Below are 19,387 nucleotides of genomic sequence, written 5' to 3'. Positions count from 1 at the left end.
CCAGCCAATTTGCAACCCATCTGACTGTGTAGGCATCGACACCACAGTCGCCTAATTTCTTAATGAGAATGGGGTGAGAGACAGTGCCGAAGGCCTTCCTAAAGTCCAGAAAGACTACGTCCACCGTGACACCTGTGTCCAAGGATTTTGTGACCTGATCATAGAAGGCCACCAGGTTGGTCTGACAGGACCTGCCTCAAATGAACCCATGTTGGTTGCCCCTAAGCATGATCCCCCCTGCTGGTCCCTTGCAGATGTGCTCCTGGATAATTTTCTCAAAGAGCTTCCCCAGGACTGAGGTAAGACAAATGGGCCTGTAGTTTTCTGGGTCCTCCTTCCTCCCTTTTTTGAAAATGGGGACCATCTTGGCCCTTTTCCAATCCTCTGGCTCCTCGCCAGAGCACCATGAATGCTCATAAAGCTGTGCTGGGGGTCCCACAATGACCTCTGCCAATTCCCTCAGCACTCTGGGGTGGAGATCATCAGGACCTGCTGGTTTGAACATGTCCAGCCCCTCCAGAAGTTCCCTGACTAGGTCCTCACTGACCCTGGGCCTGGCAGCGCCTCCCCTGGGTCCATCAGGGACCCCAGTGGGGGGGATGCCCCGATCCCTGCTCAAAAAAATGGAGGCAAAGAAATTGTTAAAGAAGTTAGCTTTGTCATCTGGTGTAACCACCAGATTTCCTAGCGTGTCCTGCTGAGGCCATATGTTACCCGGTATCTTCTTTTTACCCCTTATGTATTTTAAAAAGGACTTCTTGTTGTCCTTGATCCAGGTCGCTAGTCCCATTTCCATCTCCACCTTAGCCTTCCTAACAGCCCCCCTATAGTCTTGGACAATGGAGGTATAATCCTCCTTGGTGATGGCCCCTCCCTTCCATTGGGTGTATGCCTCCTTTTTAGCTTTGAGATGTTCCTGGATGCTTTTGGTGAGCCATGGGGGATTTTGAGCACTCTTGCCCCCTTTGATCCGCTTTGGGATTGTCACCCTTTGGGCTTGGAGGATCGTCTCCTTAAGGAACGACCTCTCTTCTTGGACTCCCAACTCCCCTCCCCTCTGGGACCTCAGTGCCTCCCTGACTAGTCTCCTTATCTCATTGAAATCTGCCCTCCTCAAGTCTAGTGCTGTTGCCTTGCTGCAGGCCTTTGACACCCTGCGCTGGATGGTAGGGAGTTCATTGAAATTCCATCCTGGTTGGCATTCAAGAAGTCCCCTAGAACAGTTGGGGGCAAACTTTTTAGAGGGCGCATCACACACATGCCTTGAACACCTCCTCTCTCTCTCCTCCTAAGTGCCACTCCAATGCCTTTTCCTTGCCCAATCTGCTGCACTTCCTTCTGCTCCCTGCCCTATCTACCAGTTTGCCACCTGCCACATAAAGCCTACCCATGCCACTTGTGGCATTTATACTACTTGTTGGCCCCCCTGCCCTACAAATATGTTGGAAATGAATGGAACTTCTCAGTATCTCTAAGAACTTTTTCAAAGTCATCACTACTATTCTTCTAAAGTAATGTGGCTCACTGGGCTCACTGACATCAATAACATGCACTGTAAGAAACATTTCATGTAGTATACTGAAGAATCACTTATCCCCATATTAAACTGCTGCTGTTTAATAGAAATCATAATCTGTTTTGAAGTCTCATCCTGACAATGAGTGGTCAAACCACTAAACCCTTAACCCTCTTAGCTTTTCTGTGCCCTGATTAAGGAAGATTAGGGGAAAGGTTCCAAGGAAGAGCTTTGCTAATGAGATCTGAGCATGAATCTTCATGCTGAGAAAATGTACTGCTTGTCAAGAACAGTGTATCTTTTACTTTCCACATCAGAGTTAGTGCCAATGGTCTGCAGGAGTCTTGCCAGTGGTTGAAATTAGTAGTGACTATTTCTGACTGCTGAGGGAGGGGAAAGACTCAATGAAAGTTACATCAGGGGAGCACATCAGGGGCTCAGTGAGCAACTGTTCACCAGGGCGCCCTTGGGGAGAACCAGGAGTAATGGCCACAAACTCCTAGCCGACTGTTTCAGGCTCAACATTAGGAAAAACTTATTCACAGTCAGGGTGTCCAGACTGTGGAATAAGCTCCCTCCAGAGGTGGTGCAATCACCTACCCTGGAAATCTTCAAGAGGAGACTGTGGATGGTCACCTTGCTGGGGTCACCTCACACTACCTGTCTTTCCTGCCTGGTGCAGGAGGCTGGACCCTATGATCTTCCAAGGTCCCTTCCAGCCCCTTACAATCTATGAAGGATCTAAGTGATCTGCTACTTAGAGATGTAATCCACCAAGGAGGGGTGAAACTTCCCATCTTGCCTCAAAGAATGGGAATTCCACAGATGTTTTCAATCAGGAGCTTTTCTAGCATGGCTTTAGTTGTTGTTTTTTAGTTGTTGCTGTTCACTGTGTAAGAGAAGAAAGCAGTAGAACAGGAAAATCGAGAGCTGAGTGACTCCATTGTTGGCAGGGTCAAATTCCAAGGTCAACAACATTTCACTGGGCAGCATAGGAATGCAGACAGGTGCCTGGGGCACAAGATCAATGAGAATTACTGCCAGTGTAATCACACTGCTGCCAGCACAGTTGCTTGGGTTACGCTGCCCTAGGCATGCCAGTGCTTTCACAAACTGCAAACTGAATGAACCCAGCTGGGCCCCAAGGCAGATCAGTTTCCTGTTTTACTTACTAGAGCTGGGCTGATGCCCAGGCAGGACTTTTAAAAAAAATTCTTCTTAGAGAACAGTTCAGCCCTCACAGAAATGAGTAAGGTTCACTTCATGCCTGCGTGCATCTTAGAAAAAAAGCTCTGATTGGATGCTGCTCCTACCAAACTCCTGCTGCCTTCTTAGTGCTCTACTGCATTCTCCAATGCCTGCTGGCCCCCCTGTCACTTTTTCTGGTAACCTGCTGGTCCTCCCTCCCCACCCCACCGCTTGTTGTTTACTACTGGTGGGTTGGATCAAATCTCTTTGAGGGTTGGACCTGGTCCATGGGCTGTAACCCCGGCTCAAATTCATTATTTTTTGAGTGCCTCTCACAAACATTTAAATACACAACACCCTCACCTAGTCCTTTGCCTTAATTGTTGTCAGTTATGTGTTGGATTATACCAAGGTTTTTTTGCTTTACTGAACACGCCTGGATTCTTTTATCCCTGCAACTGGCTCTGCAGGAGGCCTGTATTAGAGAAAAATGTAGATACACATGATTCAGGCATCTTGGCATCTTTGATAGACTACATATAATAGACCAAATATATGTCCACATTCTGGCATGTTCACGCTCAGTTGCTCTCTCCAAATCTTGGTTTATTTTAAAAGGGAAATATAATAGTCTGGAGTGAGACACTAGGTTTCTGATTTCAGTTCCTGGGCATGCTGAGGTTTTGGGTGCCTACACAAGTTTGAAAGTTGTGCTCTAACTCATGAGCGCCATGAGTTAGAGCCTTCCATGACCCAAAAGGGAAAATTGCTCCAGAGGAACATCTCCAGGCTTGAGTAATAGGTATGTGCCAAGAGTTTTTAGAAACTTCTAATGAAAAGGGTCTACTATTCTCTGTCATTCTCTAATTACACTTCTGTCTCATAGCAAGATTCACTGGGCCTATTTGGTAAAAGGTTTTTAGTGCCGCAGTGTGCACATAGGTAAAATCTAAAGAACTAAGACATAGTAGCTTAAACCGAAGCCAGTTGTTCTCAGACCTTTAGGCCTAGTATACATGACTTGTACAACATGCCTTCCTCCTCATGATCACTACATTTACTTTAGTTAACCACATGCTATTTTCTTCCTTCTTCTCTAAAATGTTTTTAGTCTATGTTTTAGTGTCTGCTTTTCATTATGAAAGACAAAAAAGCAGGACATTAAACGTTATATTTGTCTAAGCATCTGATTAAAGCTGCTTCTGAGAGAGTCCCCACTGTTCATGTGAGGTGAGCAGAGCTTGGAACAAGGGAGAAGGAGTTTTATCTGGAGGCCACTATTAGTTCAGGACCCTTTTATGCCAAGGTCTGTACAAACATCCTGTAAATGACATTCCCTGTCTAAATGTATTTGCAACATAAAAAAGATTTTAAAAAAAGATTCATAGAACAATCAGGAAACAAGAGAGAAAGTGGCAACAGAAATAATAAGGTATCTGGGCATAATTTAGCTGTGTTTACCACTCATGATAGCCAGTCCTGGACTACAGAAATGATGGTTTTGTCTGGTGGAACTGGGGTTGGGAAGAGGGTACCTGTGGATTACTTGTATTCAGAAGATATAAACAGAGTGTGAATTGTGAATACTTTACATGTCTTAGTACCCCTTTTCTCCCTTCTTTCAAAGCAAAAGAGGAGGGATGTGTGTGTGTGTGTGCGTGTGTGTGTGTGTGTGTGTGTGTGTGTGGGATCATATGTGCATATACATACTTAGAGAGGGACAGATATGCGACAATGGATGCCATCTTCTTGAATTAGTTCAGGCAATTCTGCATGGCACTTTTTGATCATGGCAATTCTTTTGCAGATATGTTGCTGATATCTACCAATCCCTATGACTTCCACTTTTGTTCACAAGGCGTGGTTACTGTGGACAACTTGGATGATGGAGAAGAGTTGATGGGAACAGATGTAAGTCAGTCATTTGGCATTTGCATACCACATGAAATGTGCATGTGATGAGAAAGAATGCTGTCTGGGTGGGTGGTCCAAATGCTATTGAAAAGGCTAGGAAGTTGTACCATTGTGCTAAGGGGGAGCAATGAAGCCAAACTACTAGTTGAAGCATCAAGATAAAGCATGAGGCTTGATCACCTTATTGTTTGGAGTCTCCATAACCAATAGGCACACAGTTCTGACTGGTTTTTATATGATGATTACAATGATATAATAATTTTAATATCCTAATATAGACAATATATATTTGTATATAATAACCCAATACAGAAGACATCTGTGTGCTATTTTGTTTTTATTATTTTTTCTCACAGCAAGCCATGGACATTCTGGGTTTTATTCCTGATGAAAAGTATGGTGCCTACAAAATGACAGGTGCAATCATGCACTTTGGAAACATGAAATTTAAGCAAAGACCTAGAGAGGAGCAGGCAGAGGCTGACGGCACTGAGAGTAAGGCTAATACCTTTCAATGTGTCTTACCTGTAAAAGTGTGAGGTGTGCCATGCACCGTATACAGCTAAAATATATATTCCTGCTGGTTCAAACTTGTGGAAGTGTCCTATTGTTCATTTCGGAGTGCCAGGATTATGTATTAGCTGTAAGAGAGGTGCTAGTTTAATAAAAGATGTGACCAAATTGTCAGTCAGGTCAAGTACAATGTTATGTTCCTTTCCTCATGTTTTTAACTCTGAATTACAATCGTCTGTAAAGCTGCATTGTTCTGGCTGTGAACATTGCTCTTTCAGTCTTCAATTCCTTTCATCTCCATACTTGGCCTCCCTTCAATGAACTGGAGCCTTCTCAACTGTGAAGGCTCCTAACTCAGCTGTGTGTCCTTCATGAAGAGCCTTTGCTGCTGCTTTCATCTAAGGAATCTCACATTTTTAAAGGATGATTATTGAGACTGTTCACATGTAGTAGGTATAACACTGACTAGCATAACTTCTGGAAAGAATGGAGACAAACCTAGAAACAATTAAAAAGCCATTATCCAGTTTAGAAGCTGATCTAAGGTCTGAGTGTTTCTGTGCATGCATGCTTTCATGTCTCAATTAAACTTGATTTGGAATCTTGTTTTTCTTGATTAGATGCTGACAAAGTTGCTTACCTAATGGGTATTAGTTCCTCTGACTTAGTTAAGGGTTTGCTGCACCCCAGAGTGAAAGTTGGAAATGAGTACGTCACCAAAGGTCAAACTGTTGAACAGGTGAGAAGCAGCCTTCAGTGCACTTGTTCTTACAGGCCAGGTGCCTGCTCCACAAGTCCACAAATGTCTACTGCAGAATTCTAAACAAAGGTTACAAAAAATTCTTGCTCTAGCATGGCTGTGCATCAGTAGATTATAATGTATCTTTTGTAAATTCCAAACTATTTCTTATTTTAAAGTTTTTCCTGGAAAACTTGGTTTACCTAAGTGGAGAGGGCTTACTGGGATATGTGGGAGTGGCCTCGTCAACACATATATTGGTAGCTGAGGTTTGTGGAAAATGTTTGTTGGCCCATAATCTATCAAGGGGTTCAACAGTGCTAGGAAGCACTGCTACGCTGTCCTTTTTCCACCAGACACTTCTCAATATGGTGGAAGCTCTTCCTCAGTTGAGGTTGTGTTTTACATACAATTCTGACTTGGATTTCCTTCTTAGCTAGTAATTTGCTGCTCTGGCATGTGCTGCCCTTCCTCCACCTCCGCTGTTTTGGCATCTGGACCACAGAATGATAAATTAATAATGATAAATTAAGTAATATATTACAAATATTTATAGTGGGTAATTATATCTCAGTGCCTGTGCTATGGAGAAATAAGGAAGGAAGAGACTTGACAGTAGCACCATTTCCTTGATGTAGTAACAACAATCATACAAGGAAAATGTGCAGAGTAAACCACTTAGATGACAATTCCTATTTCTGAATGTGTTTTACTCACATAGGAGAACTGAGACAGATGAGGAGGAGGAGGAGGGGGAGGATCACTCATTTATTATTTACCAGTATATGATTTTAGCATCAAGGCTTTCCTAATTAGTCTCTATTAGTTTATCTAGTCAAGAAGTCATTGAACAAGCACTGCTGCCTCTCTGTGGTGGGACCACAAATGATGCCGAGGAGGTTGCAATTTGTGATCTGTAATCAGAGCACCATTGTATCACGATTGTCAGAGGTTATGTCTGGTGTCTCCTCTTTGTGATTTGTTAGGACAAACAAGAGGTATTGCTAGTACCATTTTGTGGTATTTTGAATTGTCCCTTCTGTTCACATGAGTATCACAGTTGCAAGCTGAAGGTCTCTGTGGCTTCCTACAAAAAATGGGGAGCAAGTAGACTCAAAAATCACTGTTGACTTTCTGGCCCAGTGAGCTTCTCCTCAGTAATGAAGAACCTCTCTTATTCCCAACCCCACAGTCAAGGGCCTTTCTGATATATGGGTACATATTGCATGTACAGTAGGGCTGTGTGAAGCTTCGGTCCCTGATTCGGCCTGATTCGGTGGCCAAATCTCCGAATATGAATCGAATCAGAGCACCCTTTAATCTCTCCAAATCAAATCAGAACCCTCTGAATCAATTCAGAGAGATTCAGAAAGATTCAGTGATTCAGACATAGACACAGCTTTAAATTTTTTTCTACATACCTATAGGTAGCAGGCGGCTTGTGAATGCTGCGATTCTGGGGCACATGGAGTGTCCCATAGAAGTACGGGGGGCTCCCCAGCGTGCTTGGCAGCAGACCCAGAAGTGGACCAGAAGCACTTCTGGTTCACTTCTGGGTCTGCAGGAAAGCGCGCAGGAACTAGTGCCTCCTGGGTCTGGGAAGGTACTGGATGTCCCCCCGTGGCCAATCGCTGAACCAGGGAGGGTCGCAAGGGCCCACCCCTCCCACGCGCTCCCTGGAGGACCTGGAACTGGACTGGAAGTGTGTCCAGTCCACTTCTGGGTTTGCTGTTAAGCCCCCCCCCCCCCCCCCCTCCCCGCACTCCCGTGGGACACTTCATCTGCCCCAGAATCGCAGCATTCATGAGCTGTGCCTGGTACCTCGAGGTATGTAGAAAAAACATTTAAAACTGTCTATGGCCGAACTCACTGATTCTCTGAATCAGCATCGAATCTTCAGATTCAGCCAAATCGAATCAAGGACAGTGATCCGAATCAACGAATCAAATCTCTGTCCCCGATTTAGGCTGAATCCCAATCCAAATCAAATAGGGCCTGCTTCACACACCCCTAATGTACAGCCATTCATAAGATAGCTTCTCTCTCTAGACTCTAGCTGCAGTTGAACATTGTCAGATTTCATGAGCCTTCAAAATACTGTCCATTTGTGCCCAAGGAAACATTTTGGTGCTGGGATTTTACCTAATAAATATATTGGAGTCAAGATAACTATAACTTTCAATATATGTTTTTATATACATTTAGCAAAATTCATAACTACAAGCACTGTAAGGAGAAAAAAGGTACAGCACAGTTCATAGGGGAAGCTTTCCTGAAGTTGTTAGATGTTCACCACAAAGCATTAGAATTGCTGTGAAACTTTCTTTGAGTTCTAAGCATGGGCTCAACAGATGAAATGCTCTTGAGAAGAACAACCTTATGTTCTGTTGATGAATTGCATCCCTATTACTGTCTGGTACCCAAGCGTGTGTGAAACCTATCTTTCAGGTTGTGTATGCTGTTGGAGCTTTATCCAAGGCAATATATGATCGAATGTTCAAGTGGCTAGTGGTGCGCATTAACAAGACCTTGGACACTAAACTGCCAAGACAGTTCTTCATCGGAGTCTTGGACATCGCTGGATTTGAAATCTTTGATGTGAGTTTTGATTGGTACTCTGTGGAAGGCTGTGAATGCTACTGAGCAATGTGTCTCGGTTTTTATGTTTCTTCTTAACAGGACAGCTGGAAAGAGCAGTGTGGCTAAAAGGCAAAGCATGTGTGCCTACCTGCAAGATGCTGGGTGGAGTGTGTGTGGAGTATGTGGAGTACATTTTGCAGGAGTGGACATGCAGTGTGTTGCTTGCATGGAGAATGTAAGTGATATTTTGGAAAGGGCTCTGGATCTCACCAGGAGCCAACATAAGGCTCTGAAGGACTTCTGGATCTCATCAGCACTTGACTGGAAGAAGCCACGTTTTTTGAGGTCTAATGCCACAGATTACTTATCTTTGAGTGAAAATTCTTGTTATGGCTCCAGTTTTTGTAATGTCTTTTGTAAAATGGTACATGTAAGGAAAGTGTCTTAGTCAACAAGGCCTCTGCCCCAAATCACATTCTTGAGAGCTGGAAGGAAGCCTTTATAAGAAGGAAATAAAATATAATCTAGTACATCTAGCAGATACACTGAAAAATTCCTCAGCTTGGGTTCTGTCCAGCCCTATGAGCCTTGCTGTACAGTCCAATGGTCCGCTGTCTTGCTTCATCTTTCTGGGGCATACATTCTTTCTAAGACAGGGGTGGGCGATTATTTGGGCCCACAGGACACACAGGGAGTTTTGCTTGGCTGTCATGGGCCAAGTCAGCTCCTCCCCTCCTTGCCCTGTGCAACAGCTCACCAAAACTCCCTATGTGGGATGGGGCCGTGGGCAGGCGGGGAACAGTGTTTGGGGAGCAGGATGGGAGGGTGAGGCTGGGATCATGGGGCAGGTTCATGGAGGGGAGGAGGGAGACAACATAGGGCCTGGGCCAGGTCAGAGCCACCATCCACTGCCTGTACATCCCTGCAACAGGTGCTGGTTCCTCAGGCAGAGGCATGCAGGGAGTGGATTGCAGCTCTTCCCCAGCCCTGGACCCACACTGTCACCACCCCAAGATCTCAGCCCCAGCCCCAGACAGAGCTTTCCACTCTCCCAGCTGAGCGCCCTGCCTGCACAGCTCCCATCTGGTCTCCACAGAGACTCCAGGATTGCAGGGCAGTAACAGCACAGGGCTGGGGCAGAGCTGCAATCCACTCCCCACGCACCCCTGCCTGAAGAACTGGGGCTCTGTCCTGGCCCTGCCCCTGTGCTGTCATTATCCAGTGATCTCAGGGTCTCCATGGAGACCAATCAGGAGCTGCATGGATGTGATGGGTCAGGACAGTGATAGTGTGGGGGCCAGAGCTGGGACAGAGCCACAATTTGCTCCCTACATGCCCCTGCCCATGGAACCTGCACCCATTGCAGGGGTGTGCAGGCAGCGGCTTGAGACTCTGCTCTGGGCCCCAGCTCCCACATTGCCACCCTCCCAAGATCCTGGGGTCTCCCTGGTTCATCCTGCTCCTCAACAGCACGCTCTGTCTGCCTGCAGCCCCATCCCAGTTGCCCCAACCATGTGCCTTACCTGTGCGGGTCCCGCCCCCAGCAGGGGGTGCAAGGTGGATGGGCTGGGGCACCTAGGAAGCAGGGCTGGATTCAGCAGCTGCAGCAGCCAGAAGGAGCCACTGCTGCCAGGGCTGCCAGGAAATGGATTCCAGCCACCATGTCACCCTAGCCCTGCTATGCGCCAGGGGGTGGCAGGTCTTGCCGCACGTGCCACAGCCCAGGCTGCCTCCTGTGCTTGGGCTGGGCGGGTCTGAGGGACCCACTGCAGACCCTCCCTCAGCAGGTCAGATTCAGCTCACAGGCTGTATTGTGCCTCCACCTGTGCTAAGTAAGACCTTTCCACTGAAGGAAGGGAGGGAGAAGCTAAACTGAGTTAATTCTTTGTTAATTTGTGTTAATTTTTTCTACATGTGCAATTAATTAAAAGCAATAAACTCCAGAGCAGTTTGAGTTATAGTAAACTACTCCTGGGTTCTGCATCTGCATGTGTGCCCAGGACAGCAGCAATTTGAACCAGGGCAGAATAGCTTATGCCAGGGCTAGGGCTACCCTACTCTGCCCCAAGTCTGGGGCGTGGCATTGGGCAGCAGAGGGGTTGGCTGGGGCATAAGGGTGCTCAAAGTGTGGAGCTGTGAGTCTAGGCAGGAGTCTGGCCCCCTGCTGGCTGGGCTGACCGGGTGCAATTTATGCCTGTGGTCAGTGTCTACATGTGTGTTTAATCACAGTTAATTACTCCTCAGGGTACTCAAGGACTGCGCTACCTTATGGCATTCTTAATTAATTTACTGGGACCTAACAGCATCACATGTGTAGATGGTGATGCTTTACTCCACAGCTAAATAGTCTACTCTGCAGTAAAGCACACGTTTAAAACGTGGCCACTGGGGACCAGATAAGTGTCCTGTATCCTGGCACTTCTGGAAATTCCTTGATGTACAATCCATTTTGGCATTAATTTAGAGTGGGGATGATAGTAGTTCCTTCTGTTTCTTCTGTGATGTTCTTATAAAACTCCTAATTTCATTGGCCTAGTTTCTGAATCCTTTGCCTGTGTAAAATAAGTGCTCTGACCCTTCATGCTATTTGCTGCTTTCTGTTGAAAGCAAAGGAGGGATACAGTGTATTTTTGGCATTTTGGCAGCAATGCAGATGTTGAATGCATGTAGCAGTACAAGAAGTATGCTAATTACCATGAGGGTTACAAAGCAACGTGACTCTGTGCACAGCGCTGACATTTTGCTTTTGCTTTCCTCTGAAACATCTGGCATTGGCTCTTGCCAGAAAAAGGATATTGAATTTGAATTCCAGTGCTATGATCAAATCTGGAAATTCTTGTTTTCCTCTGTACTGTATGTTAGACAGCAGTCAGCTCACTAAAGAACATTCCACACTCCTTCTGCCTGCCCCTTGTAGCCTCTTTGGAAGTTACTACTATATGGTTTTAGACCCGGGTGGACAAAATACAGCTCATCACAGGGATGTGTGGGGAGTAGATCGTGGCTCTGCCCCAGCCCTGGCCATCAGTCGTACTCCCAGATGCTGCTCCCTGCCTGCCTGCCACACATCCCAATCACCTGGCCAATGCACAGAGCAGAGCCACTTAAAGAGTTTTAGTGAGCTGTTGTGGTGGGGAGGGGGTGCTGACCTGGCCCACAATAGCTCACCAAAACTCCCTAAGTGGCCCTTGGTACCAAATAATTGCCCACCCCTGTTTTAGACCTAAACCATTTCTTTCTTGCCTATCTCCTTTCATCAACCTCTGCTCATAGTTAATTTGTTTTCTGTTTTTTCTTCCCCGTAGTATAACAGCTTTGAGCAACTTTGCATCAATTACACAAATGAAAAACTACAACAGTTTTTCAATCATCACATGTTTGTCTTGGAGCAAGAAGAGTATAAAAAGGAAGGCATTGAATGGGTGTTCATTGATTTTGGCTTGGACCTTCAGGCTTGCATTGACCTAATTGAGAAGGTATGTACAGAAGCAGTAAGGCATGGTGCTCCCTTGGAGCAGTGCTGGATTATGACATGCTGAGGCCCTAAACTATGTCCAGTTTAAGAGGCTCCATACGATAAAAATAATCCACAAAATCCATGAAAATAGATTCCCAATAAATTTTAAGATGAATTGCTGTTATTTCTGTAGAAATTTATTAACTCAATATGAATAATAACTGTGGAGCCACATATATGTATATTTTTGTCATATTAGAACGAGACTGTCCAGTTTTTTTTTCTTATTGAGAGGCCCCTCATATTGTGAGGCCCTAAGCTGTAGCTTAAGTAGTTTAAGCTTAAATCCGGCACTGACCCTGCAGACCAAATAGAAAAATGATTCAGTAACCTCAGCAGCTGTGTTGGGGGGTGGAGGAGGTGAGGTGCTCAATGATTAATTGTCTATCTAGTCAACAATTTATAATCATGGATATTCCCCAAAACAACATAGTTATTCTTGCTCAGAGAAAAACAATGGGCATGTTGGAGCACACTTGAGATCATGCTTCGATTCCAGTGGAACACATAGTCATTTGGCCATTGGCATCAGTAGATATCTTCCACTGGCATCACAGGGAGCTGAATCCTATCCTGATAAACTCAGAAATAGGAGTCAGGCTGAGAACTTGGAAAGTGAATACAGCAAAACCTGAAAGTCTTATGATATACTACCAGAGGCCTGTGTAAGTACCCAAAGGAAAAGGCTTCACACCGAGGTTTTGAAAATTTGGCTGCCATTTTAACAGAATACACAGGAGTCACCCGCCCATAGGGTGAACAATCCTGCAAGCATGGGATTCAATCAAGTCAAGCCTAAATATTGTGTAGCCTACTATAATCAGGTAACCAAGAAACCTGTATTCTAAATATTGTTCTACTATAATCTGTTTGGATCAACAGCCATTAGGAATCCTGTCTATCCTTGAAGAGGAGTGCATGTTCCCAAAGGCTACTGATATGACATTCAAAGCCAAACTCTATGACAACCATCTTGGCAAGTCACCCAACTTACAGAAACCCAGACTTGATAAGAAAAGGAAATATGAAGCTCACTTTGAACTTCTTCATTATGCTGGTGCGGTAAGTTTCCAACATCACGAGCTAGATTGTTAGACTAGAATTCCTCCAAATGGGTGTGTTCCATAAGCATGGTGGAAGGAAAAAAATTATACTTAAAGGGAAAAGAGAGGGCCAGTCAGAAGTAAGGGCAGTACTAGTTTCTTTGTGCATAAGTATTACAATGAATTAAGAATGCCAGTCAACTTCTGGCAAGCCTCTCTCCATGAAAACCTAGGGAGTCACATTCATTAAAACTCAGAAATAATGGACCAGTGAAGAAGGACTAAAGCTGGCTTAGTAAGATTTGGTTTGTCCTGTACAATTGACTGAAGTTACTCACCTTCAGAAAAGTGATCGTTAAAAGAAAAATGCCACCTTCTTAGTTAACACAGTAATCCCCTGTGCAAATTCAGTCATCTCTAAGTTGACTACAAAACAAAATGTTGTTATTTTTATTTTTGTTGCTTTTATTAGTATTGCATAGCCAACACTGCTGCAGGAACGCAATAGATTGATTAATTCTCCCTTCTGCATATTTAACAAAATGTTAACAAAGGCCTACTGGCAAAATCTATCAATGGAGGCTGGTGATACACAAGCCCAAAGTAGTCCAGTTTCAGATTTAGAACTGAGTTTTCAGATTGGGAAAAAAGGTGGGGGAAAATGCCTTTTGCCCAAATACGGCACTTTTACACGTGCTCCGGAGGTGGTGGTCAGGCAAGGGGATGCTTTAATTAGAGCAGGTCTGAGAGCCATTCTAATTAAAGTGTCACGGTGTCTCATGGAGCGGTGTCTCTGCACTTCAAAATGGCAATGGCATGTTCAAAATGTTCAACAGGCTTTAGATAAAGCACCCCTGCCATCATTTTGAAGTGCATAGACACTGATACATGAGACACGGGAGGCTGCTGGAGCACAGTAATTACTATGCTCCAGCAGACTCAATTAATCGAGTCTGTTCCAACGTGCTGTAATTACAGTGTGTTGGAGCAGCCTTCACCCTCATGTATAGACACTTAGGCCGTGTGTAGATGAAACGAGGGGCATGTGTACACAACACTAAAGCAGGCTAAATGCTTTTGCACTGCTTTAATGGCCTCGGTGGCTCATTGCGCATTAATTCCAGCCGCTGTAGGAAATTTGGCGGTGTAATGCCAAATGACTTAAATGACTTGGGGCGCAGCAAACTAAAACTCCCCTGAGGAGTTCTTTGCTGCTCCTACAGCCACAGAGCAAAGCACTGGGCTCTGTGCAGCTCCACGACTCTGCAGGAAGCCCTGCAGGCAGCCTGGCAGTAGCCTGGGAAGGCAGGGTTCACCCAAGAAAAGCGGTGAGCCTGATCTGTTTTTTTCCCCCCCAGAGCCTGCCTGAGCTGCGTGAGGCCCGGTGCTTCCCTCCACGGCTGCGGTGCCCCTGGGGACCACCTGAGCCAGGTGCCTGTGGGTGGGTGCCACCTGGAGTGGGGCCACCACTGCCGTGGAGGGAAGCACCATATGATAGGAAGCTACTGAGACAATAAGGACACAGACAAGTGGCATTTTTCATGCTATCTGGCCCCTGAAAGTGTTCTACAGCAATGTCATAACACATGGGCATGGTTGCAGAGTGCTTTTAAAATGGCCAGTCACATGACAAAGTAACCCTTGTTAAATCAGGTAATAAATGAAGGCTCTCTAAATTAGAGCGCCTTGGAGAACTTGTATATAGCTCCCTGCAAGGTTTACCTGTCATATCCCTGATCTGCCACAGGGCAGAGGCAGAGATTCTCCTCCCTGTGTAGCCAGGGAGGGAGGGAGAGGCCTTAAGGGTGTTCCCCCTCCCTGCCATGGGACACCGGGGACATTTCCTGCTGGGGGGACCTGGCCGAGCCCCGCAAACTCCTGATAGCTAACCAGCTGCATCCCTGCTCCCACCTGGCGATGCTATAACTGACAAGCAGTGGCAGGTGGGCTGTGGGGTAGCATGTGATCCCCAAGGCCATTAGGGTTCAGCCTGGGTACCATTGCTAGAGTCTGAGGGGTTGCCAAACTGGGCCTATACAGCCTTGGGCCTCAGATCCCACCCCCCAGCCAGCCTGCCACTTTTTGACAGCAGCCTGAGCTGGCCACTGACAAGCAGCAGTAAGCAAGTGGGGTGCCTGCCCCAGTGCCACATGTGCCTAACCAGGCTACCCCTGCTGAGGTCCAAGGGAGTGCCAGGACAGGCCCACATGCCCTTGGGGTGCACATGCCACCCCCCAGCCTGTCTGCCACTTGACAGTCACAGCACCCAGCCTTGCTGCCTGCATCTGAGCGGGTGGGTTGGGAGAGCAACCAAGTCAGTGATTGGGGTGAGGGGGCCCTGGCTGGGTCCCCTCACCTAGGGAGAGGGTCTCTGGTCCCCACCAACACCAGCTCTGGGGACACAGAAACCCCCAGACTCCCCCCCGCCTCGCATCACTCTTCCCCCCACCTACTGACAGCTGGCCAGATAGGAGAGGAGACTGGGTCAGCCGGCTGGCTGGCTGCCTGTGTCCCTGCAGGCGGGTGGGGGTGTGATTTGAGCCAGTGTTCAAGGCAAGGGGCCCTGGCCAGGACCCCACCCTATGGCAAGGGTCTCTGGTGCCTGCTGGCACTAGCTCTGAGGTCCCAGAAACCCCAGACTACTCCCACCTGCACTGACAGCAGGCCCGGGGCTTTGCATCCCTGGCCGGCTTACAAAGCGGGTGACCGCGCCCGCTGCCAACTGGCTTCTGTCAGCGCACGGGAACATTGAGCCCCCATGAACAGAAGCCATATGTGCGTTACTTTTCCATGAGACTGCAACTTTAAGCCCTTTGTATAAATCAGGGCAAACAGTCACAGTATGATTTGAGGTGCCATTATAACTTCTGTAATTGTCCTAAAACTCTCAAGACAGCAGCAACAACAAAAGCCAAACCAAGCAGAGTCTCATTGACCTTAATCTAGTTTCCTATAAAGCAGTAACAGGAATTGCCTCTCTTTTGTGAATCATGTTTCTTTCCTCTGTAGAGCTCAAAGAATGTTATCGCTGTCCACGTTTTATTAGTGGGGAAAGTGAGGCAATTAAAGTGGAAGCTATTTGCCTGAGGTAGAATCATAGAAAGTTAAGGTTGGAAGGGACCTCAGGGGGTCATCTAGTCCAACCTCCTGCTCAAAGCAGGACCAGCCCCAGCTAGATCATCCCAGCTGAGGCTTTATCTACTCAGGTCTTAAAAACTTCCAAAGATGGAGATTCCCCCACCTGTCTGGGTAATCTGTTCCAGTGTTTTACTACCCTTCTAGTGAGAACATTATTCCTAATATCTAACCTGAACTTCCCTTGCTGCAACTTGAGACCATTGCTCCTTATTCTGTCTGCCACCATTGAGAATAGTCTAGCTCCATCCTCTTTCAACCTTCCCTCCCCTCCTTTTCAGGTAGTTGAAGGCTGGTATTAAATCCCCTCTGTCTTCTCTTCTCCAGACTAAATAAGCCCAGTTCCCTCAGCCTCTCCTCAGAAGTCATGTGCCCCAGCCCCTTCACCATTGTCATTTCCCTTCACTGGACTCTCTCCAGTCTGTCCACATCCTGTCGGTAGTGGGGGGGGCGGGTTGGAGAGTTCTGGTGGGAATGATTTGGAACGTGAGGCTGGAGTCAGAAAATGGAGGGTTGGGTGAAAAATAGTGGAAGACTGAAAGGCAGGTATGGCTCAAGCAAAGGATCTCTTTTGAAGTGCCTCAGGGAATATAAATCTTGTGACATTCATTTGAAGCCAAACTGGAAAGAATTGAAAGTGTATCTGAGAAAGGGAGAGAGAGAGAGAGAGTGCCAGTCTGAGATAATCTCTTTTTAAAATATTTTTTGCCCATGTGGTTATCTGTAGGTGCCCTATAACATCGTCGGCTGGCTTGAGAAGAACAAAGACCCACTTAATGAAACAGTAGTGGGCATTTTTCAAAAGTCCTCCAACAAACTTCTGGCATGCCTCTTTGAAAACTACGTCAGTGCTGACAGTGGTAAGCAGAATGATCTGACTTTGATTTTCTTTCATTTCCAGGACACATGCTTGGTGATGGATTTTAAAAATAAGCCATTGTAAGCAGATACTTACCCCCAGTTAGAACAGGAATTTCCTAGTTGTGTGGGTGAGCATGGTATTTGCTTGCTATGATATTTTAAGAGGGAATAACTCAGCCAAATTGTGTGTACTCTAATTGAAGTACAAGATTTCCCAGCAGTGTCTAGAATCTAGACTAAACAAGCAAGTTACCCTTTAGGAAGCAGTATTTTCTGTGATAATTGAAGCTCTTCCATTCAGAGTTTTTTTTATTTGACTAGGGATAGGCAAACTGGAAAATACCAGACCAGTGTTTCTCTAAACCTGCCAACTCTGCATACTTAGTGGAAGGAAGCCTTCCAAGAACAGGTTTTATTGCAAAGACTTCTAACATGTCCGAGGGAGTACTTAAGCTCCCTCGTTCTTACTCAGCTGTTTTATTTGGGAGGTGGCACACCACACAGCACACCGCATGATGAGAGTGATCGGAATCATTCCCACCAGGAGGTGGCACACCACATGTTTCTGTAAAACTCATGTTGAGTTAGAAGAACTGGACTCATTACAGAGATATTGCTGTTATGTCTTGAAGTCACAATCGGTTACATCTTACTTAGTAGTAATCTCATTTATACAGTTGTAGTTGTCATGAATCATAAAGCCACTTCTGAAGCAAGTAGGCAGACAGCAGGCTTTGTAATGTGGATTACAGGCGGAGCAGAATAACAATACGAAAAAGACTGCCACAGGCAAATTGTTGCAGGAAACAGAGTGCCTGTTTGCCTTGGTAACATGGAGCATCATTCCCAGAAGTGCTTCTTTGTCCTTCACCCACGGCCAGGAAAAAGGAATAGCCAATCTCATCACAGTCGTTTTGAACATGGGTAGACATTTTTTACATCAAATACAGTGCGTTCTTCACTTCCTTTTATGTAGACTGCTCTTGACAGGTCATCCGCATGCCAGTCCTCCTATAGGTGACCTAATCTTTCAAGTTTAGAAAGGCAAAAGTAATTGTTGTGTATTTAAAGGTAGCAAATATATCCTGAGGAACACAGTACAACTCCAGTCAGGGTTTGAATGAAGTGAAAACTGCATTCCCTGAGTTTCCATTTAAGAGTCAAAGCCATATGACCTCAAATCAAAGAAAAATGTGACCATTAAGGCCTCTTCTGAGTCCTATGCTCCGTAAACAAATGCTGCTGGCCTGGCTTCAATCTCCCTGAAGCATAGCTTAGCATGTTTGCTAAGATCTTGGATGAAAACCAAGATGGAGAGTGTACCCATCATGCGTCTCCCAAAGCATTAAACAGCCAGTAACGTAATGAGGATGGAATGACCAGGGCACCAGCCCCAGATGCCTACTTAGAGGAGGCACAGGAACAGCAGCTGCTGCTGTCACTACCGCCTAGCTGGCCCTTGCTGCTGCCACAGTCACTGAGGGCACACACCTTGGTAGTTGCACCTCTATAAACAATATTACTGACTTTATAATAATGCTAGTTTGGGAAGTTTCAGTATACCACTTGGCTAACCAGAAGACCCATATGATCCTGGTTTCGCCTTTTATCCAAACTTTAATTGACTTGTAATTTTAAAAAGGTGTTCACCATTTTTTTATTTTTTACCTGAATACCTGGTTCAGTTGTTTATGTATTTCATTTCTTTATTTTTTTTTAGATCAGAGTGGTGAAAAGAAACGCAAGAAAGGTGCTTCCTTCCAAACAGTGTCATCATTACACAAAGTAATTTTCAATTCTTTAAAAGCACATCGCTTGTTACTTGATTTTTCGACAACATTTCAGCTATGCAGAGGCACAGCGTTAAAAAGAGGTTCCTAAAGTGTTTTTGTCGTTCAAAGGAAACTGAAGTCAAACGTCTCAGTTCTGTCCTGGCCTGGGTGTTAACCAGGGTTAAGTGAAAAAAAATTATAACTAATTGTTTAATGAACAAATTCCTCTTTTTCTGTTTTTTTTTATATCCAGTGTTTTTCAATTGTTTTAATCATATTATTCAATCTTTTTTAGATTTTTTTTGGTTACTCTATGAGGTATTTCAAAAGCATTGTTTGCAATTTGGAACTCATTGCCTGATATTGTTTCTTGTCCCTTATTAGATTAACATACTAGATATAATCAGAATAATATGTAGAATGTTTATGGAACACTAAAGTAAAATGCACAATGTGCTTGTCCTGGGTATTGGAGCTTAAAACTTATTTTCTGCAACTATTGTCCCATTAAAATTGAAATGCTTTTTTTGTAGAGGCTTAATGGAAAGACATGTTTTCACTGGCAACCCCCCCCCCCCCCCATTTCACACCACCTCCAACCACACACGG

General features: G+C 45.5%; 1 protein-coding gene across 1 annotated transcript in view; it reads left to right on the top strand.

Moving 5' to 3' along the window:
- The window catches only part of MYH15 (myosin heavy chain 15), a 73,580-nt gene that overhangs the window by 18,203 nt on the left and 35,990 nt on the right, over window positions 1-19,387 (top strand). The window contains 8 exon segments of the mRNA XM_025208065.1: window positions 4,512-4,615; window positions 4,975-5,113; window positions 5,752-5,870; window positions 8,319-8,468; window positions 11,756-11,926; window positions 12,850-13,029; window positions 16,873-17,005; window positions 18,727-18,791. Coding sequence (XP_025063850.1) covers window positions 4,512-4,615; window positions 4,975-5,113; window positions 5,752-5,870; window positions 8,319-8,468; window positions 11,756-11,926; window positions 12,850-13,029; window positions 16,873-17,005; window positions 18,727-18,791 — 1,061 coding nt within the window.

Source organism: Alligator sinensis, unplaced genomic scaffold, assembly GCF_000455745.1.
Source record: "Alligator sinensis unplaced genomic scaffold, ASM45574v1 scaffold1131_1, whole genome shotgun sequence".
NCBI classification, from domain to species: domain Eukaryota; kingdom Metazoa; phylum Chordata; order Crocodylia; family Alligatoridae; genus Alligator; species Alligator sinensis.
This window is presented reverse-complemented; position numbering and strand designations above follow the sequence as displayed.